Source organism: Protopterus annectens, chromosome 6.part1, assembly GCF_019279795.1.
Source record: "Protopterus annectens isolate FY-2018-M chromosome 6.part1, PAN1.0, whole genome shotgun sequence".
Classification (NCBI taxonomy): domain Eukaryota; kingdom Metazoa; phylum Chordata; order Ceratodontiformes; family Protopteridae; genus Protopterus; species Protopterus annectens.
The window spans coordinates 64,517,556-64,540,077 of NC_056738.1; the positions used below are offsets into that span (position 1 = coordinate 64,517,556).

The 22,522-nt window shown below is 38.1% G+C and overlaps 1 protein-coding gene across 1 annotated transcript in view; it reads left to right on the plus strand.

The window, feature by feature from the left end:
• COL28A1 (collagen type XXVIII alpha 1 chain) overlaps nt 1-22,522 on the plus strand; it is a 914,882-nt gene that overhangs the window by 173,143 nt on the left and 719,217 nt on the right. The window contains exons 6-7 of the mRNA XM_044075485.1: nt 10,233-10,286; nt 11,259-11,303. Coding sequence (XP_043931420.1) covers nt 10,233-10,286; nt 11,259-11,303 — 99 coding nt within the window. The remainder of the gene's footprint in view (nt 1-10,232; nt 10,287-11,258; nt 11,304-22,522) is intronic.

Below are 22,522 nucleotides of genomic sequence, written 5' to 3' on the forward strand. Positions count from 1 at the left end.
AAACAGCCCCCAATAGGCTCCAGGATCGCTCTACAGTAGGGAACAGGCCATATACCTGTTTAGATTAAATGAGTTTCAGTCAAATGAGTTTTCAGTGAAGTGAGCGTTCAGTTAATAGTGCTCAGGCAATTCATTTTCAGTGAAATGAGGCTTTGACGAAATGAGTTTCATTAAAATGTGTTTTCTATCAAACAAAGTAGACCCATATATATACACACACACACACACACACACACACACACACACACACACACACACACACACACACACACAGATATATGGGTCGATGTCAGAAAACTAAAAGTTCAAAAGACTGAAAATCAAAATATCCAAAACTCAAAATATCGAAAACATTTTTAATGCTGCACCCCCGCCACACCCCCTGCTAATTATATATACCCACTCTGAGACTGCACAACTTCGGAGAAAGGGAAAATTCCATTTTCAATATTTTGAATTTTAGATATTTTGATTTTTAGTTTTTTGAACATTCGATCTTCTGAAGAGGACCCATATATATAGGTTTACTATCAAAAGGGTGATTGCACTATGCCTGAATTGGAAGCACTGAATGCCCTAGTTCAACATTTGAAAATAATGAAAAAAGAAATGTTGAGCTCACAACAGCAAATGCTTACTAGTATTTGCTGTTGTGGATTCAACATTTTGAATTTCAGATTGCACTGTAGTGGGGATCAGAAAATGTACCCTTTCCCTCACTGTAGTGCAATCTCGGAGTTTGTACATAGAAGTAGCAAGGGGTATGAGGGGTGCAGGGGGGCTTGCCCCCCTGAAAAAACATTTGTTGCTCATGACCGGAAGTGTAATATATTTGGTAAAGCCGACATCCCTGAGATGTTGACTTTCCTGAAATACCTCGTTCGGTCATGTTTATGTTTGTAGATTTGATTTCTGACATTTCCGTTCGAAATATGGACATTCGCACATAGCAGATGCAAGATTTTGGTAGTAAACCTATATATATATATATATATATATATATATATATATATATATATATATATATATATATATGTGTGTGTGTGTGTGTGTGTATCTAATTTATATTCAGACTATTTCTTCACATATGTCACATTTACTGCCTTGCCATTTTAGAGGCATCTTCTTTCTTCCAGTTACAAAAAAAATGCATTATTAAAGTCATAGTATCTATCCTTCCCAAATTAGCAGTCTACTCTTGACTTTCATGACCTCACTGAGCTGGTAAGTACAGCATGCTAACTCTTAGTGATGTCTACTAATGACACACCTGGTGTTTTTGTAACAGATTAGAAGCATCATGTTATGACTGTTGCGCAAGCAAAGCTGCAGGTTTCAAACACCTTAAAGCTACATACACAATCAGTGATGCCTTCAGAAAAAAATAAAAAAAGAGCCATCTCTGCATGACTCAACAAATACCTCATATTTTGCTATTTTTATGCACAACAATGCTTAAAACTTTAAATTACTATCATGACAGTCACTAATTCTTCCAACATCAAACAAACTACCAAAATTCTTCTTTAACATTCTAACAGCTTTCCATTCTGGACCTTTCTTCCTTGATTATATACCTTCTCAGTATCTATCCTTAAGTTTTACTTTTGCAATAAAAATGCATGAATGTATTCTGTCAGTTATCAAGAGTTTCTCCTCAGTTAAGTGCTATGAGTAGGCTATACTGATTCATATTCCATTTTATAATCCCTCAGTTTGTAACCGACAAATACTCTTTTAAATATTGCACTGAGTCTGGGTTATGTAGACATTATTTTTACATGTATATTTTTTTGTACTGCTGGCTGATGAAGACCTACACTTACTACATGAAAGTTAACATTTCTGAGAACAGTCCTTCCAGTCATACCAATAAAACAGCACCAATAGTTAAATATGATTATTTTTATCTGTAACTTCTTTTTTTCTTAAAACGTAGTGATTATGTCCTTGTTAATATGCATTTAAAGCACTGGAGTCCAGGTGTTCCTAAAGGGGAAATTCCATACATTCTCAGACATAAAATTCAAAGGCTTTGATAATTATAATGTCATCTGTTCAATTATTATTAAAGTGCAGTTAGTGACCCATGGTGGCTGGTTAAAATGATTTATAAAATATACCTCTCCAGGTGTTCCAAAGCAAAGGTGCGTTAGCAAAGAGGTGTCTGACATTCTTCCATAGTTGCTTTTGATATTTTTAGTGTTTTTTGCTCTTGCACACCACCATCCATATAAGTCATCACAGTCACTCCGACATATACTCTTCTTGACGATTTTACTCCCAAGAACTTAATGTTTACTTTAGGTTAAAGAATGCTGCTAGTAAAAATAAATTCAATACTGATGGCTGCTCATTGGATCAAATTGTACACCTTTGTTTCTACTTGGAATACATCAGAATGAAGTGCTCTTAAGTTATACATTTCTGTATGTTGATGACTTTTATTAGGAAAAATATATTTTTTATGACAATAAGCATTTGTTAAGGTCGAGATGTTTCCTTGCATTGTACATTGACTGTGGAAGTAGTGAGACAAATGTGTTTGGAGAGAAAGATTAATGCCTTCTGTCTTATTCTTCAGCATTTTCTTATATTTAGATGGCCTGTAAATAGTAGCTGACAGCTGTCTCAATAATGAGGTGCTGTGAAGAAATCGGTCCACTTTTGAATCTCGAAATATTAAAATATTGAATTTCATTATTTCGAGACCGGAATGTCGAAAGTGCAGTTGTTCAAAACTGCACTTTAATGAATCTAAGTTTCCCAAATCCACGGTAGGTGTGGTGTGTAGTGTATTGTTTCTTTAAGGAGCATTGTGGGTTGGGATTTCCATATGGCAGCTGATGTCTGGTTATGTACGGAGATTAAGGCAGGTGTTTAGTTTTTTAGGGTTTTGGGTAGAAGTGTGTTAGTTTTAAGTTTTTTGGGGGAGTTTTAGGTGTAGGTTGGGGTAGGTAGGTGGTAGAGTGTGTGTCTAAGTGTTGAAAGTGGTGATTTTTGTACATATTTATTTATTTATTTATCATTTGTTTACTGGGAAAGTCCGACTTGGAACGAGCCAATTTTCAGTGGAGGCCCAGGGATTAACGCTCCAGACACATGTCTTTGTATCGTGGGAGGAAACTGGAGCACCAGGTTCATGTGTAGTGTGTGTGTGTGTTATTAGTGAGTGTAAGTGTGCAATGGGAGTGTAAGTCATGTACAAGTAGGGTTTTTTTTTGAGTTAGTCCGACCTCGAGTTGGTATATATGAGTATTGGGGTGTAGGGGTGCAGGGGGCAAAACATATGCCGTGTTATTTGTTTTAAGTTTATTATTGTTTTTGTTTTATGTTGGGGAGGGATTGGGGTTTGTTTTGTGTTTTATGGTGTTTCAATTTCAGTGTTGTATGGTTTCGTGTTTGTGCACTTTTGAACTTCTGGTCTTGAAAACAGTAATTCGACATTTCAGTATTTCCAGATTCAGAAGTAGATCTGAATAAATTGCTATACCGAACAGCTTTGTCCAGAGCATTAAACATTGCCTGCATTATGAAGTGACATTTGCCAAAGTACCTGCACTTTCATTATCTGGAAATTTTTTTAAATTTGTGTTATTAGTGATCAGCAGTATGGTTTCATGCTGGGAAAGAGCACTACAGATGCAGTGTTTGCTCTGAGAGTGTTGATGGAGAAGTACAGAGAAGGTCAGAAGGAGTTGCATTATGTTTTTGTAGACATAGAGAAAGCATATGACAGGGTGCCAAGAGAGGAGTTGTGGTATTGAATGAGGAAGTCGGGAGTGTCAGAGAAGTATGTAAAAGTGGTACAGGATATGTACGAGGGTAGTGTGACAGCGGTGAGGTCTGCGCTGGGAGTGACGGATGCATTTAAGGTGGAGGTGGGATTACATCAAGGATCAGCTCTGAGCCCTTTCTTATTTGCAATGGTGATGGACAGGTTGACAGACGAGATCAGACAGGAGTCGTCATGGACTATGATGTTTGCAGATGACATCGTGATCTATAGTGAGAGTAGGAAACAGGTGGAGGAGACCCTGGAGAGATGGAGGTATGCTCTAGAGAGAAGAGGAATGAAGGTCAGCAGGACTAAGACAGAATATATGTGTGTGAATGAGAGGGGGGATAGAGGAATGGTGAGGATGCAAGGAGTAGAGGTGGTGAAGGTGGATGAGTTTAAATACTTGGGATCAATAGTTCAGAGTAATGGTGAGTGTGGAAGAGAGGTGAAGAAGAGAGTACAGGCAGGATGGAGTGGATGGAGAAGAGTGTCAGGAGTGATTTGTGACAGATGAGTACTAGTAAGAGTGAAAGGGAAGGTCTACAAGAGGGTAGTGAGACCAGCTATGTTATATGGGTTGGAGACAGTGGCATTGACAAAAAGGCAGGAGTTAGAGCCGGATGTGGCAGAGTTAAAGATGTTAAGATTTGCACTGGGTGTGATGAGGGTGGACAGGATTAGGAATAAGTATATTAGAGGGTCAGCCCAGGTTGGAAGGTTTGGAGACAAAGCCAGAGAGGCAAGATTACATTGGTTTGGACATGTGCTGAGGAGGGATGCTGAGTATATTGGGAAAAAGATGCTAAGGATGAACTACCAGGTAACAGGAAAAGAGGAAGGCCTAAGATAAGGTTTATGGATGTGGTGAGAGAGGACATGCAGGTGGTTGGTGTGACAGAGCAAGATGCAGAGGACAGGAAGAAATGGAAACAGATGATCCGCTGTGGTGACCCCTCACAGGAACAGCCGAAAGAAGATGATGAAGAGTTATTGCTAGATTCCTGTGAAACATCTATGGAACTTTACAACAAAAAAAAAATCACCATTAGTATTTCTCATAGTGTTTTAAGTTGAATGTGCAATTTTCTTTCAGTTTACAGAAATTTATTTACCCCAGGTCCAACAAATGACAACTATCACAATTAAAGAGTAGGGCAGAAGTTTCTGAGTTATATATCCTAGTTACAAATTACCAAAGTTATGAAGTGGTATGAATCAAAATAAATGAAGTATATTACACTAAGAGTTTTTAACTCTTTACAGAGACATAAATCAAAAATGTTAAATTTGGAGAACTGATTTTTAATAAAATGAATGTCAGGTGCTTGGGATTACAGAAGATCATGTTGCCATAAGGAATGTAGACAGATTGTGGATTAGCCATGGGCTGATGCACAAAACTTTGAAAAATGCATGATGAAATTCTTCAAGTCCTATTAATGTAATCTTCAGCAAAATTAACTGCTTGGTTTTGATGATGAAGAAACATTTTCTCTGTCTTAGTGTATTTCCAAACGTTTCCAAACTTGAATTTAGAATAATTAAGTAGGAGGGTGTAGGGTGCAGCCCTCCCCCATACTAATACAGTTGCAGTTGGAAATTTAGCAATGTTCAGAGTTTGACTAGCCACTTTAGATCTTTTGTATGCTGTTGTATGAGTCAGACTGTCATAAAAACTGTTCTGGACATAGTTACAACCTATTATATATACATATGTATATATATATATATATATATATATATATATATATATATATATATATATATATATATATATATATATATATATATAGGTTCATAGGTGTGTACAAGGCTAATGGCCCTGGAGCCTTTACAAGCCTAGCCCATAGGATTACCCTGGCATCATGCCACCCGACCTTAGTAGGCAATATGAGACAGAGAATAGTTGGAGTTTTTTGAGTCTGTCCATATAGGGCAAGTGTTTAAGGCCTAAGATCCTCTTTGTGAGGTACTTTTGTGGCCTCTCCAGTTGTTGTAGGAGTTTAGTGAGGTACATGCCAAATAGGGCATTGTACTCAATGGTTTGCTTAATGAGGGAAGAGAAGAGACAATGACCTCTTTCTTCCTGGTTGCAAAACCCTTAGTAATGAGATGTGTCACATAGAAGGACATTTTGACCACAGTGGCAATGTGGTAGTCAAAAGAGAGGTTGCTGTCAACCAGTGTTCCCAGATCTTTTATAAGAGAAGTTGATACCAAACAGGAGAGGACCCAGGACCGAACATTGTGGGACTCCACTCGTGACTGGTCAGCAGTCTGACTTGGAGTCAGCTACTTTCACACTGTGGGTTCTGTCTGTGAGCTAGTTTGCAACCCACCTAGTGATATAGCAGTTGATGCCTAGCTTAGTGAGATTTTCTGTGATTCCTGAGTGGGGAATAGTATCAAAGGCCTTGGCCAGATCAAGACAGGCTGTATAAATCACCTTGCCTTTATCCACAGCTCTGGTGATTGACTCAAAGAAGTCGACCAGGTTGAGCAGGCATGATCTACCCTTCACAAAACCAAACTATGTGGGATCCAGAGTTTGGAGATTCCCTATATCCTTGTTTATTGGGTCCATGATGATGCGTTCCATAGCTTTGCATATCCGACTCATCAGGCTAATGGGGCGATAGTTCCCAGGGTCTGTAGTCGCTCCTCCTTTTTGGAGAGGTGAGGCTGTGATTGAACAGGGCACACAGGTGAGGTGGATGTTCACTCTGTAGTTCATGTAGAACACAGCCAGGGATATTGTCAGGTCCCATCGAAGCTGTATTTGTGGCCTTGGACAGTGCTGTTTTAACCTCTGCAGCAGTAATACTGGGTGCCTGGCAATCTACTGGTATTGTGATTGGTCCTTTGGTGGGGTAGAGAGGGGTAAAGTTGGCACTGAATCTGTCGGCCAGTATATTGGCAATATCTGTTGGCTCGGTATAGGAGGTACCATTGTGCAGTAGCTCAGAGCAAATCTGGGTATTGCCGTGGAGATTCTTTACATAACTATAGAAGGCCTTGTGGTCGTCTTTACTATCTGCTACAATTCTGTTTTCATAGCTAGATTTATAGGATTTGGTGAGGGATCTCAACTTTTTGTTGAGGCTGATAAAGGAGTTTTTCCACTCTTGGGATTTCACCTTATTCTGCATCAGTTTCCTCCTTCTGTTGTAGAGTTTATTTATGGCAGGGGACCACCAGATTGGGTTCCGTATTTTGGAGGAGGGCATCTTGGTTCTATTGGGTATGGTGAGATCCATGCATTTGTGTACATGTTCATACAGTGCATTGGTGTATGATTCGGAGGTCATGCAACTATTCTCCATTTGCATGGGTTCTGTGAAGTTAGCCACCTCTCTTTTTAGGAGCCCAAAGTTAGCTTTGGAAAAGTTTTTCATGGTGGTTACCTTTGCAGGTGGTGTGGTGGGAGGGATATGGATTTCCAAGGTGGTTTGTTTGTGGTCAGATCTGACCAGGGAGGAGTTCACTACTGGTGTAGAGCAACAGTCACCCATGTTAGTAATGACCAGGTCAAGGATGTTGCTACCTCTAGTGGGGGTAAGAACGAGCAGGTCCAAGGCATTGGAATTAATGAATTCTAGGAAACATTGTGCAAGTGTATTGGTACATGAGTAGTTTTCCCAGTTAATGAAGGGGTAGTTGAAGTCGCCTAGTATGAGAGTGTTAGGTTGGTTATATTTTCCAGGGTGCTTAGGAACATGGAGTGTGAGTCTTGGGACATGGTTGGGGGCCTATAGCAGGCTACAACCTGAATTGCTGTCTTGCCCAATGTTAGTTGCACCTGAAGTATCTCTGATGCATTATGTTGGGCTACCAGTCTGGAGGTGGGTGCATCCTTTCTGAATATGGAAACACCACCGCCTTTGGAGCTTCAATCAAAGTTCTGCGGCCAAAAGGTGTGGAATGAGTTATAGCTTGGTAGTGTAGGGGTGCTTTCTACTGCCTTGAACTAGGTCTCTGTTACAGCACAAATGTCGATGTTCTCCATTTTAAAGGGTGCTTCCAGCAAGTGCATTTTGAGATTTAGACTTCATGCATTGAGCAGCATGACCCTCAGATTGCATTTGTTTGTAGCTGTTATGGTGGTAATTCGGTTTTGGAACACCACCTAAAAAAGGCAATATAGGGGTGGTAAGAGCCTTGGCTAGTATCTAGAAGTCCAAGGGTGGGAGATGCAGGCCATCTCTGGCAAAGAATCGAGGTCTGTCAGTCATGTCATCCCAGGCAGACAGCTACTGTATCCCCTTAGAATGACACCAGAAACTTAGCCAATTGTTGAAATCAATCATGTTCTGCTTGTACTGTGATATAATTCTGGGTGATGGTAGGAGGCTGCTCAGGGCTAGGGTCATGCCCGCCTGGGCTACATAATCCAACAGCTCCTCTATGTCTCTTTTCATGTAGTCCGGGGAGGTACATCTCAGGTCATTCACACCCACATGTACAATGACAGCATCATATTTGTACCTGTTGTTGAGGGACCTGAGTGCATGCGTTATGTGGTGGATCCTGGCACCTGATTTTATTCAACCTAGTGAGTGGGATATCTCAGTGTGCCTCACTATCGAGTCACCTATAACTAGTGTGTTGGGCATGCTGTTTTGCCTTAGGGGCTTTGGTTTAGTGGCACACTGTTTAGGAGAGTTATGTGTCTCATGATTAGTGTTGTGTTGTGGTGGTCGAGTGTGTTTCTGCCTTGGAGGTTTCTGCTGTTTGGGTAGATTTTTATTGAGAGCCTCAGTGAAGGTGGGAGTGTGGTTTGTGTTTTTATGTGAAGGCAGTACTGGTGTGTGTTCCATGTGGTGTGGTGCAAGTGTTGACCATCTCCTCTTGACCAGCTATTCCAGTCTTGGCTGGAGAGTGCATGGCTTCAAATTTGGATATATAAGTGCATCTCTCAAATGTCTGAGTGTTGTGAGGTAAGAGAAGAGGGTTGTCAGTGTACATGAGGCAGTTGCTACTTTGCCTCAGGATGCCCAAGTTCACCAGGTTAATAGGAGAAAGCACAGGGAACTGACCTTTAGACATGCCTGGAGGGCTGTTTCCTTGTAGAATGCTTAGTGCTGGTAGCACTTTTATGTGCTACAATAATTGCTACAAGAAGTCTGGTAAAGTGCTAGACTAATAAGCTAGTAAAAGTGCAGGAGAGGAGAGAACTAACAGATCTAAGGGAAGAATTGAAGAGCAGACTTTTTGGTACCACTCAGAATCTTACAGTCCTGGGTACAGCAAATCTGTAGGCTAGATAGGCTACCTAGTGCTTACCACTCCCACTGATAAGCTAGAAGGCTTCCCTCTGACACAGAAAGGCTTGGGGGCTCAGAAGCTTACAAACATAAAACTATGTCTTGGTTCAAAAAGATGACAAGTTTCACTATGGAGTTATCAAAGTGTCATAATGTTAAATTTTCCCAAAACTGCAGTACATATTTGATAAGGAAAAAATGCAGTGAATACAGAAAACATTTTTTTTTTTAATTTGCCAGCAGAAATACACATAAAGGAAGAGTGCAATCATTTTTAGGGTGCAAAATGTAGTTCTTTTTTCAGATCAGATCACTGAAGAGTAATTCTGGAAAATTACTAAACTTTAAGCCTGAAGTCAAATTAATGACACGTCCCTGTTAGGCATCATGCCATCATCTTCAGGACATCCTACTTCTGTTTCTCTTTTGGCATCCTTGTTTAGCACCCTTGTTCATGAATTAGGGTGGCAAAATAGTCCATAGTCAATACAGAAAGTTTATTTCATGTAATTCTGCAAAATAAATCTTCCAGAAAACATTGCACGACTGAAATGTTACAGTTCAAGAATAGAAGTCTCACTGATTCTATTATAAATGCTGGTCTTAAATGCCATGAAATAGTAGGGTCATCTGTTAAAATATATTTGATAATAAATTAAATGAGACAATGGAGGAACCTACTGTTATGTCTATCTCAGTTCATGTATCACTGCTGAAGATAGAAAGTATGCCGCTAATCTGGGGGAAGATAGTCTTGCAATGTTATTTTTACTTTATTTTTTGAAGACACATATATATATATATATATATATATATATATATATATATATATACACACACACACACACACACACACACACACACACACACACACACACACACACACACACACATGCTCAGGTACCTACCTGGTGTATGTACAGTATTTTGTTGAACTGCTGTGGGCTGGGAGATGGCATCAGAGTACTGAGGTAACTTTATAAACACCACCTTCAAACCACTACATTCATTTGGCATGTAAAGACAGTTACTAACAAGTAAAACATAGTATATATGAAGAGAGAAATCCATGTGTTTGAACGTATATATAGATATTTATCATTATTAAGAGGATATGTATAAAAAGACAAAGTCATCAAATCAGCTGTAAAAATGATTACTTATTTTAACTTCATGTGTTTTTATAGGGCAAAAAGGGACGACCAGGTGAAGATGGGCTTCCTGGCCAGAAAGGAAGTAAGGTAATATTAACTAAACTGTACACCTTCTGGAACTGTGAGTTGCTGTAGTTGGCATTATCTGTAGTAAAGAATACCAGATTACCTTTTATTGAGGCATCTTCTGCACACCTTAATAGGGGACCTACAGTTATGAATCTAGAAAATCCATATAGAAACTAATAAAAACATATATTAACTGTGTTATAAGCCTGACATGTGATCATTAAAAAATGTAAAGGGATTTACTTCTGAATGTTCAGTTAACTGGATAGACAGAAAACACATCATGAAATGGTAAAGGGATTTACTTCTGAATGTTCAGTTAACTGGATAGACAGAAAACACATCATGGCACATGTTATGTGTTTATTTCCTTTAATGGTAGCAAGGGAGGACGAGTATGATCTGATTTAATTTAAACTGGTCTTCCTTCTACTTACTGTCTACTGGGAATCCATTTTGAGATGAGCAGTGGGTAGAGATCATACTTGACATCCACATGGAAGCCTTCTTTTATTGTGGGTATGTCCCACCCCCCACCACCCCACCCCACACACACATATCCACATATAACAGATGCACAGATGCTTCTGTGCAAATTGTTATTAGTGTCAGTCAGACCTTGGGATTGATACCTGTATGTGCTCCTTTAGATCCAAGTGCTACCCTGGACACTCAAAATGTTTGCACTTTGGCAGCCTACTGAGAAATCTCTACCTGTAGTCAAACACAGGGCACTGGTATAATGGCACTAATGTACACCAATCCTGTAGATCACAGTCCAGGTAAAAATATGCTTCTCCATCCCATGATGTCTGAAGCCAGTTAACCAATGACGTCAATACACTTTGATGATAAACAGAAAGATTGTAAAAATGATTCAGAGTTTATGCTATTTTGCAAATTGTTGTGTTAAATATGAGGTGGCTGAAAATACTAACACTGGAATTTTCTAAGTTTTATTTTTCCTACTTTTTATCTTCTTTCTCTTAGGGTGAGCCTGGCCTAAATGGACTCTCAGGAAGAGATGGAGTAGAGGTAAATGTTTAACGCCATTGAACTTGCACAGACTAAGTACTCCTCAATGATGATGATGTTGTGTAGAGGTAAATGTTTAACACCATTGAACTTATGTGGTCTAGGTACTCTTCGATGATGATGATGTTGTGTAGAGGTAAATGTTTAACACCATTGAACTTATGTGGTCTAGGTACTCTTCGATGATGATGTTTAGAGGTAAATGTTTAACGCCATTGAACTTATGTGGTCTAGGTACTCTTCGATGATGATGATGTGTAGAGGTAAATGTTTAACGCCATTGAACTTATGTGGTCTAGGTACTCTTCGATGATGATGATGTGTAGAGGTAAATGTTTAACACCATTGAACTTATGTGGACTAGGTACTCTTTGATGATGATGATGTGCAGAGGTAAATGTTTAACGCCATTGAACGTATGTGGACTAGGCACTCTTCGATGATGATGATGATGTTGTGTAGAGGTAAATGTTTAACGCCATTGAACTTATGTGGTTTAGGTACTCTTTGATGATGATGTGTAGAGGTAAATGTTTAATGCCATTGAACTTATGTGGACTAGGCACTCTTCTATGATGATCATGTGTAGAGGTAAATGTTTAACACCATTGAACTTATGTGGACTAAGTACTCCTCAGTGATGATGATGATGATGATGTATAAAGGGAAGTGTTTGCCACCATTGAACTTATGTGGACTAGGTACACCTCAATGATGATGTGTCAGTCTGTAGCACAGCTCTTGGAAAGAACAAACTAATTTACACAGAGGTGAGTAGGTGGAGATGAAGGGTCTATTAATAGTCAGAATGCAGATGTGGATTGATCCCACAACACTTCAATGTGCTCATGTGACTGCAGATTCCAAAGATCCAATATTTCCAGGGTGTCCATAGCTCACATTTATGAAATAGCTGTTTACCCAGTGAAGGAGCATTGAAGGACTGCTGTATACGTCAGTTTGACAGAACTGCCACAGCACATTCCACCCATTCTGATTACGACTCATGTCTCTATTGGTGCTAGAGAAGTCAGAGACAATGTGGAGCACAGGTATGCAGTCATGCAAATGGCTGACAGCAACACGGTAGTAGATAATGGAGGAAGCCTGCAAGGACAGAAATCAGAACATAAAATACAATCAGCGTAGTCTACAGGGGTAACTGCATTTGCCCTGGACTTAGGGAAATAGAAGCTCTGGAAATCTCTTGGAAGTATGTAACCGAAGATGAAATTAATAGCTTACAAAACAGAAAAAAAAAAAAGGAAAGTACCATACAGACCCGAATGCATATTCTGTGTGATACCAACATGGTAGAACACGGTTGGGTTTCTGCTGTCTGGGTTTCATTAATGTGCACAGTCATCGCTTTGTTACTATAATTAATGTAGTCAGTATTTTATACATTTGACACAGGGCAATACCCTTGGTGTTATAATAAGCAGAATGTTTAATAATGCACTTTGCAGCAGATTTATCAAACAATCTGTGAGCAACAGAACATTTTATAACAGCTTCCAGACAGTCTTGCAGAAAGATATTAGCAGAATACAGGGGGCATCTGTGCTACTGGATTTTCATTTTATTGTGTTCATTGTTTCCTGAAATTTTATGAAATTTCTTTATGAAATTTCATTTTATCCCCAAAGATAGTTTACTACTAAATAAAATTGTCTATTTTAATAAACAGTATATTTAATATTAACTTTTTGTTCAAAAAATACAGAAATATATATATAGTAATCAGCATGCCAGAATAACATAAGCAATAAAAGAATGTTTTCTGAATCACAGCATCTGTTCAGAATTTTATGTATAGGGTCCTTACTATATTGACAAATAACACTCTGGTTGAGTGCATGTTATCTGAATAAAAGTGATCAAGTGGCATGAATGACGATAGAAGAGTAAGCTAGCATATTGTCAACAGCTGTGAAATTGTGGAATACAGGGGTAAGGGAGTTTTCACCATTTCCCTACTGTTGTGTAACATAGCAATAACCCATGCCTGGGTGTGGGTAATGCTGGATTTATTGTCATGAGGGTGAAGCCCGAGTGGCCAAACAAAGCCAACCGTGGGTAAATCCAGCATTACCCACACCCAGAAGTGGGTTATTGCTATTATACAATGACATTATTTAAGAAAAAAAATAATTACTTTTCTTAAATAATGGCATTGTATAATGCCTTCTTGCTGCCCTTCTGCAGCTGCCTGGTATTCTGCAGCAGTTCTGATGTACTGTACATGCGTATGACTATGCAGTACATCAGAGCTGGGGGCAAAAGCAACGGAGAAAGCAAGATCTCCGTTGCTTTTTGCAAACTGTTTCACTATGTTAAATGGGTTTAACATAGCGAGACAGCTTTAAAAAAAACAACGGAAAATCTCAGTTGCTTTTAAAGTTGTCTCTATGTTAAACCCATTTAACATAGAGAGACAGTTTTGAAAAAAGCAATGGAGAAAGCATTAAAAAAAGCAACGGAGAATCTCTGTTGCTTTTTTTAAGGCTGTCTTGCTATGTTAAACTCGTTTAACATAGCGAGACAGTGTGAAGAAATGGAAATCTTGCATTCTCCATTGCTGTTAAAAAAAAAGAGTTATAGTAATGGAAAAAGTTCGGGCGACTGGACCTTTTTCCATTACTATAACTCTGATTTACAACGTGCACGCTGACCAATCAGTGTGTACTTTTTTGAATATTAATTGGGAGTCATTGTATAATCTCAGTGTTAGAATATTTAAGGTAAAGAGGAGGAGGTGCAGAAAGGCTTGCCTCCCTCAATAAACACTTAAATATAGGTTTTGCAGCTTCTTTGGTAACTCCATATTTTAATGTATTCGCCTTTGAAAGACAGAGTTTGAGGAAAGTGCTTTTTCAATCAGTTACCATGAACATGAACCATCTATCTATTTATATATATATATCTATAAAAAGTTTTCCTACTTGTTGCATTTGGTCGACAGGGAAGCTGACCGACTGCTCAGCGAGATCAATGTAATACTAGGGTTGGGAATATACCCTTTCCCTGGTATTGTGCCATCTCAGGGTTGGTATGTATAATTTTCAGGGGGTGTGAGGGGTGCAAGGTACTTGACCACCTATAAAAAACTTTCTTTGTTATTTGCATGCTCCAATGTTATGTATGCACTTTTTGCAGATGATTTCTTTTGGTTTGATTTCATTTTGTCAGTTTGTTTCTGTTCAATCTACTGAAGTATGGATATATGGATTAACCTCAGTAGACCTGCATATTTGTGTGTGTGTGTGTGTGTGTGTGTGTGTGTGTGTGTGTGTGTGTGTGTGTGTGTTTGTGTGTCTAGTATTATATAGCAAACAAACTTTACATTCACCATCATCCCCCCAAAACAAATTTGAACAGCACTTTACCAAAACATTGTATAACAATAAAAAACACCCTACAACTAACAAAACACTAACATGATGCATGTTGGTGGGGGAAGGGGGACACAATCCCCCATACTCTCTTATGCCATCCCTTACACACACTCACACATAAAAAATATCTTCATTGAAAAACATTCAATAAATTACAGCTTAAAAATAGAGTTTGATGAAACATTAATGTGACAGTTCGACAAAAAAGCATTGCTACATAGCTAGATAGATAGCTAGATAGATAGATAGATAGATGATATTGATTCTTTAAAAACAGCATTAAAGCCTGTCATATGATGGCATTTTATCTAAGAATGATGTTTAGAATTTTTGTGTGGCTTGATTTGAGGTTTACATTACGTTCTATGTCATAGTATTAGGTGCTGCATTACCAGCACTTCACCCACGTAAGCAGCAGGTTTCTACTTAGCATCTTTTGATGTACACCCGTACCATTTTTGCTGACATTTTCTTTCACAATTCTTACAGGAGATGGGTCTCCAAAGGCACTTGCTGTGTGTCAGATGTGGCCTTAATAACTTGTCTGTACAGCCAAATAATATATTTCCCATTTCTACTAATGAACCTTCCTGCTATGCATCTGTGGATCCCACGCAGTTTTATTTCTGAACTGAATGCATATTTTTATATTACCTGAGATTTCTATTCCTATATTCCTTTCCACTGTAATTGTTGTGAGTAGCTCAACCTTCAATATGTAGCTTCCTCTTTAATTTGTGCAACCCAGCTGCTCTATATTACACTTGCATTAAACCTAAGCTGCCACACATTCAGCAAGTGCTCTAACCTTCAGACATCTCTTCTTATTTTTTCATTACCACCCTTGGTATCTACTGTTTCACAGGTCACTGCGGCAGTTACCAAAGGACAGAGTATCAATGGTTGAATGCTGGAAGATCAGAAGACTCTGGGTTATATTCCTATGTCATGTATTTGGATTCATTTTCCAATACTGACAGTGAAATGCAACATTAAAAACACTCCAGCTTATATAATCGAATAATTATGAAAAAAAAACGAAGAAAAATAAATAATTCCCCCTTCCCCCTCTTTTCTCCATAACCAAAATGTTAGTCTACACAGAACGTCTGTCAAACAACGCAGCTTGTTATATAATAGTTCTTGGTGTCTTACTAACTGTAAGACCCAAATAGAAGATAAGACTTGTATTCCATGGTATGCCATAGTCTTCAAATTTTATAAAAGACAGATGGGAATTCCTTGTGTAACATACCTCCAAAAGTCTGACGTTTAGTACATTTTAAGAAAACACAGTCATTATCTTGATCTACATTGCATCATTGCCTTTGACACATCTTTTTGTCAATGTTTTATATCTCAGGTTTTGTTTAACTGGTAATATTAATAAGTGCAGATGCCACAACAAAAGTCAGACCATTCTGGTATTCCCCTGTATCCAATTCTCCACTTTCAAATTCTCTCTCTTTCCTGTGCACTTTTCGTAACATATCCATCTTCGTAATAAAAAAGGTCCATATTTTCTGGCAGTCCTCAAGCCATGCCAATTTATTATCTACTGATGTATCCTATTCTAAAATTCCTCCATTTCTACTTACCCTCTGAATCTTATGCTCGTTCCTTTTTCATAACTATCCCCAAAAATTGATATATTTTAGATGAAAAATACTCAACAGATTTGTGTCCCATCCTTAGTATTTTGTAAAATATAATACAATAGTATTAAACAAAAAAACATTCTCAAATGAACTAAATTCAGGCTGCCTTTCATTACTTCATTATAAACCATATTTCTTCTGATGGGATTTAATTGGGATCCTCAGAAATATTTTGAAGTTATATGTCTATTATTTTTTCCTCTTTCCTTAGGCAAAATAAAAATACTACCTACAGAACTTATAAGTCATTTATGAAAAAACTTTCTTTCTAAGGGACATTTTGAAGGTTATCCTAAAGCAATCTATGTCCTTCATTTTGGAAATCACACCTTCCCACCATCTCTGGATGCTTTCTTAGCCACAAAAAGTAAGACCAAAAGGTTTTATTTCCATTTAAGCTGATTCTATATTTGTTATCTCAACATGTCTCAAACCATTTACACATTTCCTATTTATTTTTAATCTCACTTCCCATAAAGTCATTTCCATTCTCTTAAATAAACTTACTATTAACTATTTATGCTGAAAAACCAGGATTAAATCATCTGCATTAAGTAAACACTGTGGAATGTCTACCCATTTAACCAACTCCCCACTATTCCTCTAAAAATTAACATCAATGTACAATATTTTACTGAATTCAACACTAAGAAACATCCTTGCCATCTCCCCTCTGCAATTTCATCTTAGTACTTTCCTAATCATTTATTAACAGTGATACAGCTGACCTGCTGTAAACACTGTAGGTATAAATTTTTGCATCTTGTTAACAAATTACCTAAAGCAACACCCCCTTCTTGCCTGTATTTCATATATTACGTGTTTAATTAACAGTAAGAGTTCCTTAGTTTGCTTTCCTGGCACACCATACCTTCCTGTTATTATATAAATATTAATACCTTATATTACTCAAATAAATATCTTGTATTATTCTAACTTATAGGGCTTTTATCAAGATTGCATAGACGTTGTCAATATATTGTAGTTTTCCAGTTTTTATGTCCCTTTTGTCAGCCTTTTTTCTTAAACTTTATGAAAGGTCATACTTTGCAATCATTTGAAACATCCCAAAACACTGTTTTCTGCACATCATCCACAGAGATATAAAAAGTATAATTGATTCCAAGTTCTCTTCTCCTGTAGAGTTATCTTTATGTACCTGCCCTAATACCATTTTAAGCTTATCTAAATCAATTTTTATCAATAAATTTTTTGAAATCTACATTTATCTTTTCTAAATGCCAGCGTCTTAACTCTTCACTTTCCTTGCATTCATATAAATTCAAACACCCAGTGCCACACAAGTACGGTGAAGAGTTAAGATGCTGGCATTTAGAAAAGATAAATGTAGATTTCAAAAAATGTATTAATAAAAATGATTTAGATAAGCTTAAAATGGTATTAGGGCAGGTACATAAATTCAGCTTCTACAGGAGAAGAGAACTTGGAATCAATTATACTTTTTAAATCTATGTGGATGAAGTTCAGAAAACAGTATTTTGGGTGTAGTGCATGGTCGAAACAAACAGCAGATCAAAGCAAAAAGACCAGCACTCTATAGTCTGCAGCAAATATAAATGTAGTTTTATTTCCAACAAAGACAAATCATCCTATAAAAAAGGATGACTGATGAGCAGACCAGTTTCAGCAAAAATGCCTTATTCAGTGCAATCAAAATCAGGCCCAAAAAACACAGCATTTAAATAAGAAACCACATGCTACCAATAACCAATCATTTAACTCTGGTGAAATTAAACTCCCAGCCTAAAAATCCAGGAGTTTTCTTTACGGTTTAAAATATTGTGTTTATTAGACATAATTTTGTCAATTGAATACTACAAATCAAAATTTTATTATTTTCCAATTGTTTAAGTGGTATTTGCTGGTGTTACATAATTCTGTCAATCACAAAAAAAGTAAATTTAGTTGAAGAATGGTTTTGGACATGTCTATACAGGGCATTGGATAGCTGTCCACACTTGATGTCACTTAAATGTGCAGAAATCCGTGCCCTGAAAATTGAGAAGTCTGTCCAGTATAAAAGGCTGAATGTGTGCAAGTGGCCAAATAAACGTCCCAATCTGAACTGCAGTTACCAAAGTTAAAGATGTAATGTACCTTAGGAGTATTCTTAGATGTAAATTGCTTAGTTTTACAAACATATTTACAAAGAGAACAGTGCCAACATGGTTGATACCCCTTTAAAAAAATCTCCTTCAATAGTTGCTTGTTGTAATCTAATCTAACAAAAAGGTTTTTTGTAGTGATTAAACCAATTAGCCGAAGTTTTACCCCTCCGATATGAAAAAAGACATCTTGTGGGAATTAATTCACTTGACCTGTCATTAGTCAGTAATGTATCCCCAAGTTTTTGCAATATATCCACAAAAGTTTTTGTATTGTTACCATAACTGGTAACCAATCTGATTTTACTATCTGCAGTTTTTTGTTTATATAACAACAGTTCAGCCCTCTCTACTTTGTTCACTTTCTGCAAAATGTGTGATATATATTGTGGTAATCTATGAACATTACTTTTTAAGGTACCATCTTCATTTACTGTTAAATCCACAGCCAAAAAATGAAATATGTTTGAGTTAATCCCCCATTTGTCTTCATTTAAATAGTCACCAAATTTGTGCAAATACATCAAATCTGACCTCCATACTAACCAACAATCATCCAGGTATCTTCGCCAGATGTCCATTGCATCAAGTAAAATATTATAGGAGCTATCATATAAATTTTGTTCTTCAGTATACCCCATAAATAAATCTGCATATATTGGGGCAAAAGCTGTCCCCATTGCAGTCTCTTGAATTGTAGATAACATTCATCATGAAAATAAAAGACATTTTTAGCTAAAACATGCTCATCAAGACAAAAAAAAGGTGTTGAAGTCTGGGCTATATAAAGATAACCAGTCAAGCCAATATTCTAGGGCCATAAGGCCCTCCCAGTGGGGAATATTAGTGTATAGCAAACTCGCATTCAAAGTACATAGATACCATCCTTTACCTATCTGCATTTCCTGTTTAATGTTCAAAAATTCTGAAGTATCTTGGATCTGAGAATGTACCCCTTTCAATAATGGTTTCAGATATTGGGTTAAATAAATGGATAACGGGTCTGTCAATATCCCATGCCCAGAAACAATTGATCTTCCAGGGGGATTGGTAAAATCCTTATGGATTTTTGGTAAATAAAGATACTGTAGAACCAGATCCTTTACCATTAAGTGAAAAACAACTTCCTTTGTTATTATACCCTCCTTCATATACATTTCCTGAACAAGTCTCACTTCTAACTATTTCAAGATTGCCATCCCCCCACAGTTTACCAAATTGCTGTCCTTCCCACCCAGAACACGGTCTAATATCAGAGGAATTATAAACACATAATGTTGTTTTTTTTCCAACCACTGTATTTCATTGACATTCACAGTTAATGTTGTTGACATTTATAGATAAAATAGAAAAATGAATCTTTGCCTTCAATTTTACTCTTTCTACCCATGACTTTTAGCTTTCTTTTTCATGTGTGCACTCTACTACCTTTAGCACTTCTTTTATCTTCTCCTTTCACTGCCATTTTCCTCAGTGCTAATTCTGCCCTCTTCTTTAGTTTCTGCAGGTTCCTGTGCACCCTCCCTCATTCCCTCTCCTACACACATACAAACACACACACACACACACACACACACACACACACACACACACACACACACACACACACACACACACACACCAACATACCTCCTACTTGTCCCTGAGCTGACAGAAAATCCCTAATGTCCCTTCTTCTTTTTGCTTCAGATCCTTACATTTAGTGAATAATGTCAGACACTAGCATTTCATACTTCTTAGTGCTCATAAAGTGCTTTGTGATGCTAGACCTGATGCTCTATTAGCTGTTTATGTGAGTCCAAGTAAAAGTCGAAGTATTATCCCTGGTCTAGCATTCCTCCCATCATTGTGCCAAAGCCACCCCTCACACATGGACATGCCCCATCCCTCTTAACTGCCTCTGATTTTATAGAACCTCTTGCTGTTGCCTCTTATAAGTGCCCTGTCTCTTGTAAGTCCTGGACTGTTGCAATCACTGAATAAGGACAGACATTAGTTTCATACTTGTGTGAAACAAAATGCTGTACTAACTAATCAGTTAGTGTAGTGGGTTACCAAAATGCTGTACTAAGTAATCAGTTAGTGTAGTGGGTTACCAAAATGCTGTACTAACTAATCAGTTAGTGTAGTGGGTTACCAAAATGCTGTACTAAGTAATCAGTTAGTGTAGTGGGTTACCAAAATGCTGTACTAACTAATCAGTTAGTGTAGTGGGTTACCAAAACGCTGTACTAACTAATCAGTTAGTGTAGTGGGTTACAAAAATGCTGTACTAGCTAATCAGTTACTGTAGTGGGTTACCAAAATGCTGTACTAACTAATCAGTTAGTGTAGTGGGATCAGGCTGCTGCTTTCTGTGTCGAGGGTGTACAGTCTGAAACTCCCTCCCTTTACTTAAAAATTTTTTTTTGGAAGTCATAGGTAATGTTTTAGAAGAATCCCCAGTGTCTAGTGGCGTGTGTGTAAGTCCTGAGAACACTCTATATAGCTTATTCCTGGTGTCTAGAGTGTTCCCCTGCCACCACATATTTTGTGCAAAAGTTTGTTCTATTATTTTTAAGTTCCCTTGAGGCAAGACATAAATAGTTAACCCTAGTGTCTTGTTTTCCCTCTCCTCCTCAAGTTTTTCATGCTACAAAAGTTTGTTCTATTATTTCTAGGTGCCTTTCAGACACAATATAGAGTTATTCCTAATGTATAGTGCCCCTAATATTGTAGGGCTTACTTGTTACTCCAGGGGAGTGTGGAGGTATGACAGCACCCCCCCCCCCATATACACATTTATACTTACACACACATATACATACAGCCTCCCCCCACCCAATTGTGTTCACAAATACATTCACCCATTTAACAACTGTCTCAAACACACACACACACACACACACACACACACACACACACACACACACACACACACACACACACACACACACACACACACCACTCATGCCTCTGCACATACACACGCATGCAGCTACATATAAACAGACATATGAACAACCCCCAAACTACCTGTTTGCTTAACTCGCTGGCACTTACCTCTAATGTGATTGGGTGAATGCAAGCTTCCAGCCAAGATAACTTACACAGCCAAGTGATTACATCAATGTCTTATTACAGGCATTTTCAGGGGAGAGCAGTTGGCTAATTAGAACAGACCTCTCCCTCACGTGCCTCATTAGCACTTGTGATAGATCACAGAGGTGGCCGACCATAGTGGTGGAGCAGCATGGAATGGCTGTTTTGGAATCAGAAATGGTTACAGTGAGGTATATACCTATACCAGGCATATACTTTCTGGATGTGGGACCATGTTTTTAGAACACAAACACTAAGTAAGTCAATAACAGAATTCTTTACAATTTTCAGTGTTACCCTGTTTCCCAGCCTCCATTCCAAATACCCCTGTCATGGTAACATTTTTTATGTAAGACAACAGACTGACATTCTTTTTCAAGATATTTTTCAAAATAAAGTAAAAAAGCTCATCATCACTGACCGACAAAACTACTTCTCCTCACTCCAAAACAACAATAAAACAAACCCTCAGAAATTCTGGAAAGGCATCTCCACTCTCCTACATCCCAGTAAACCAGACACCCCCACCCCAGACCCAAATGCTTCCGATACAGACTTGGCTACTCAATTTAACTGTTTTTTTATTGACTCTATATCCAAATTAACCTCTTCCTTCTCTAACACTACTACTCTTTCCCATTTACCCCCACCCTTGTCTACTTACCCTCCACCATCAACCACTAGTGCACCCCTTCTCCCATCCTCCAACTCTACACCCTCCTCCTCTTACTCCACTCTCACTCCCTCCTCATCACCCCTACCCCTAGATATCCCCTCCTCCCACTCCCCACCTTTCTCTTTAAAACCCATACCCACATCTACCATAAAAAAACTCCTCCTAAAACTGAAGCCTGGTTCAAATGCTCCTGATAATATTCCTCCACAATTCCTGAGCATAGCTGCCGAAGCAATTGCCTACCCCATTAGTATTTTAATAAACCGCTCCATCCAAGAAA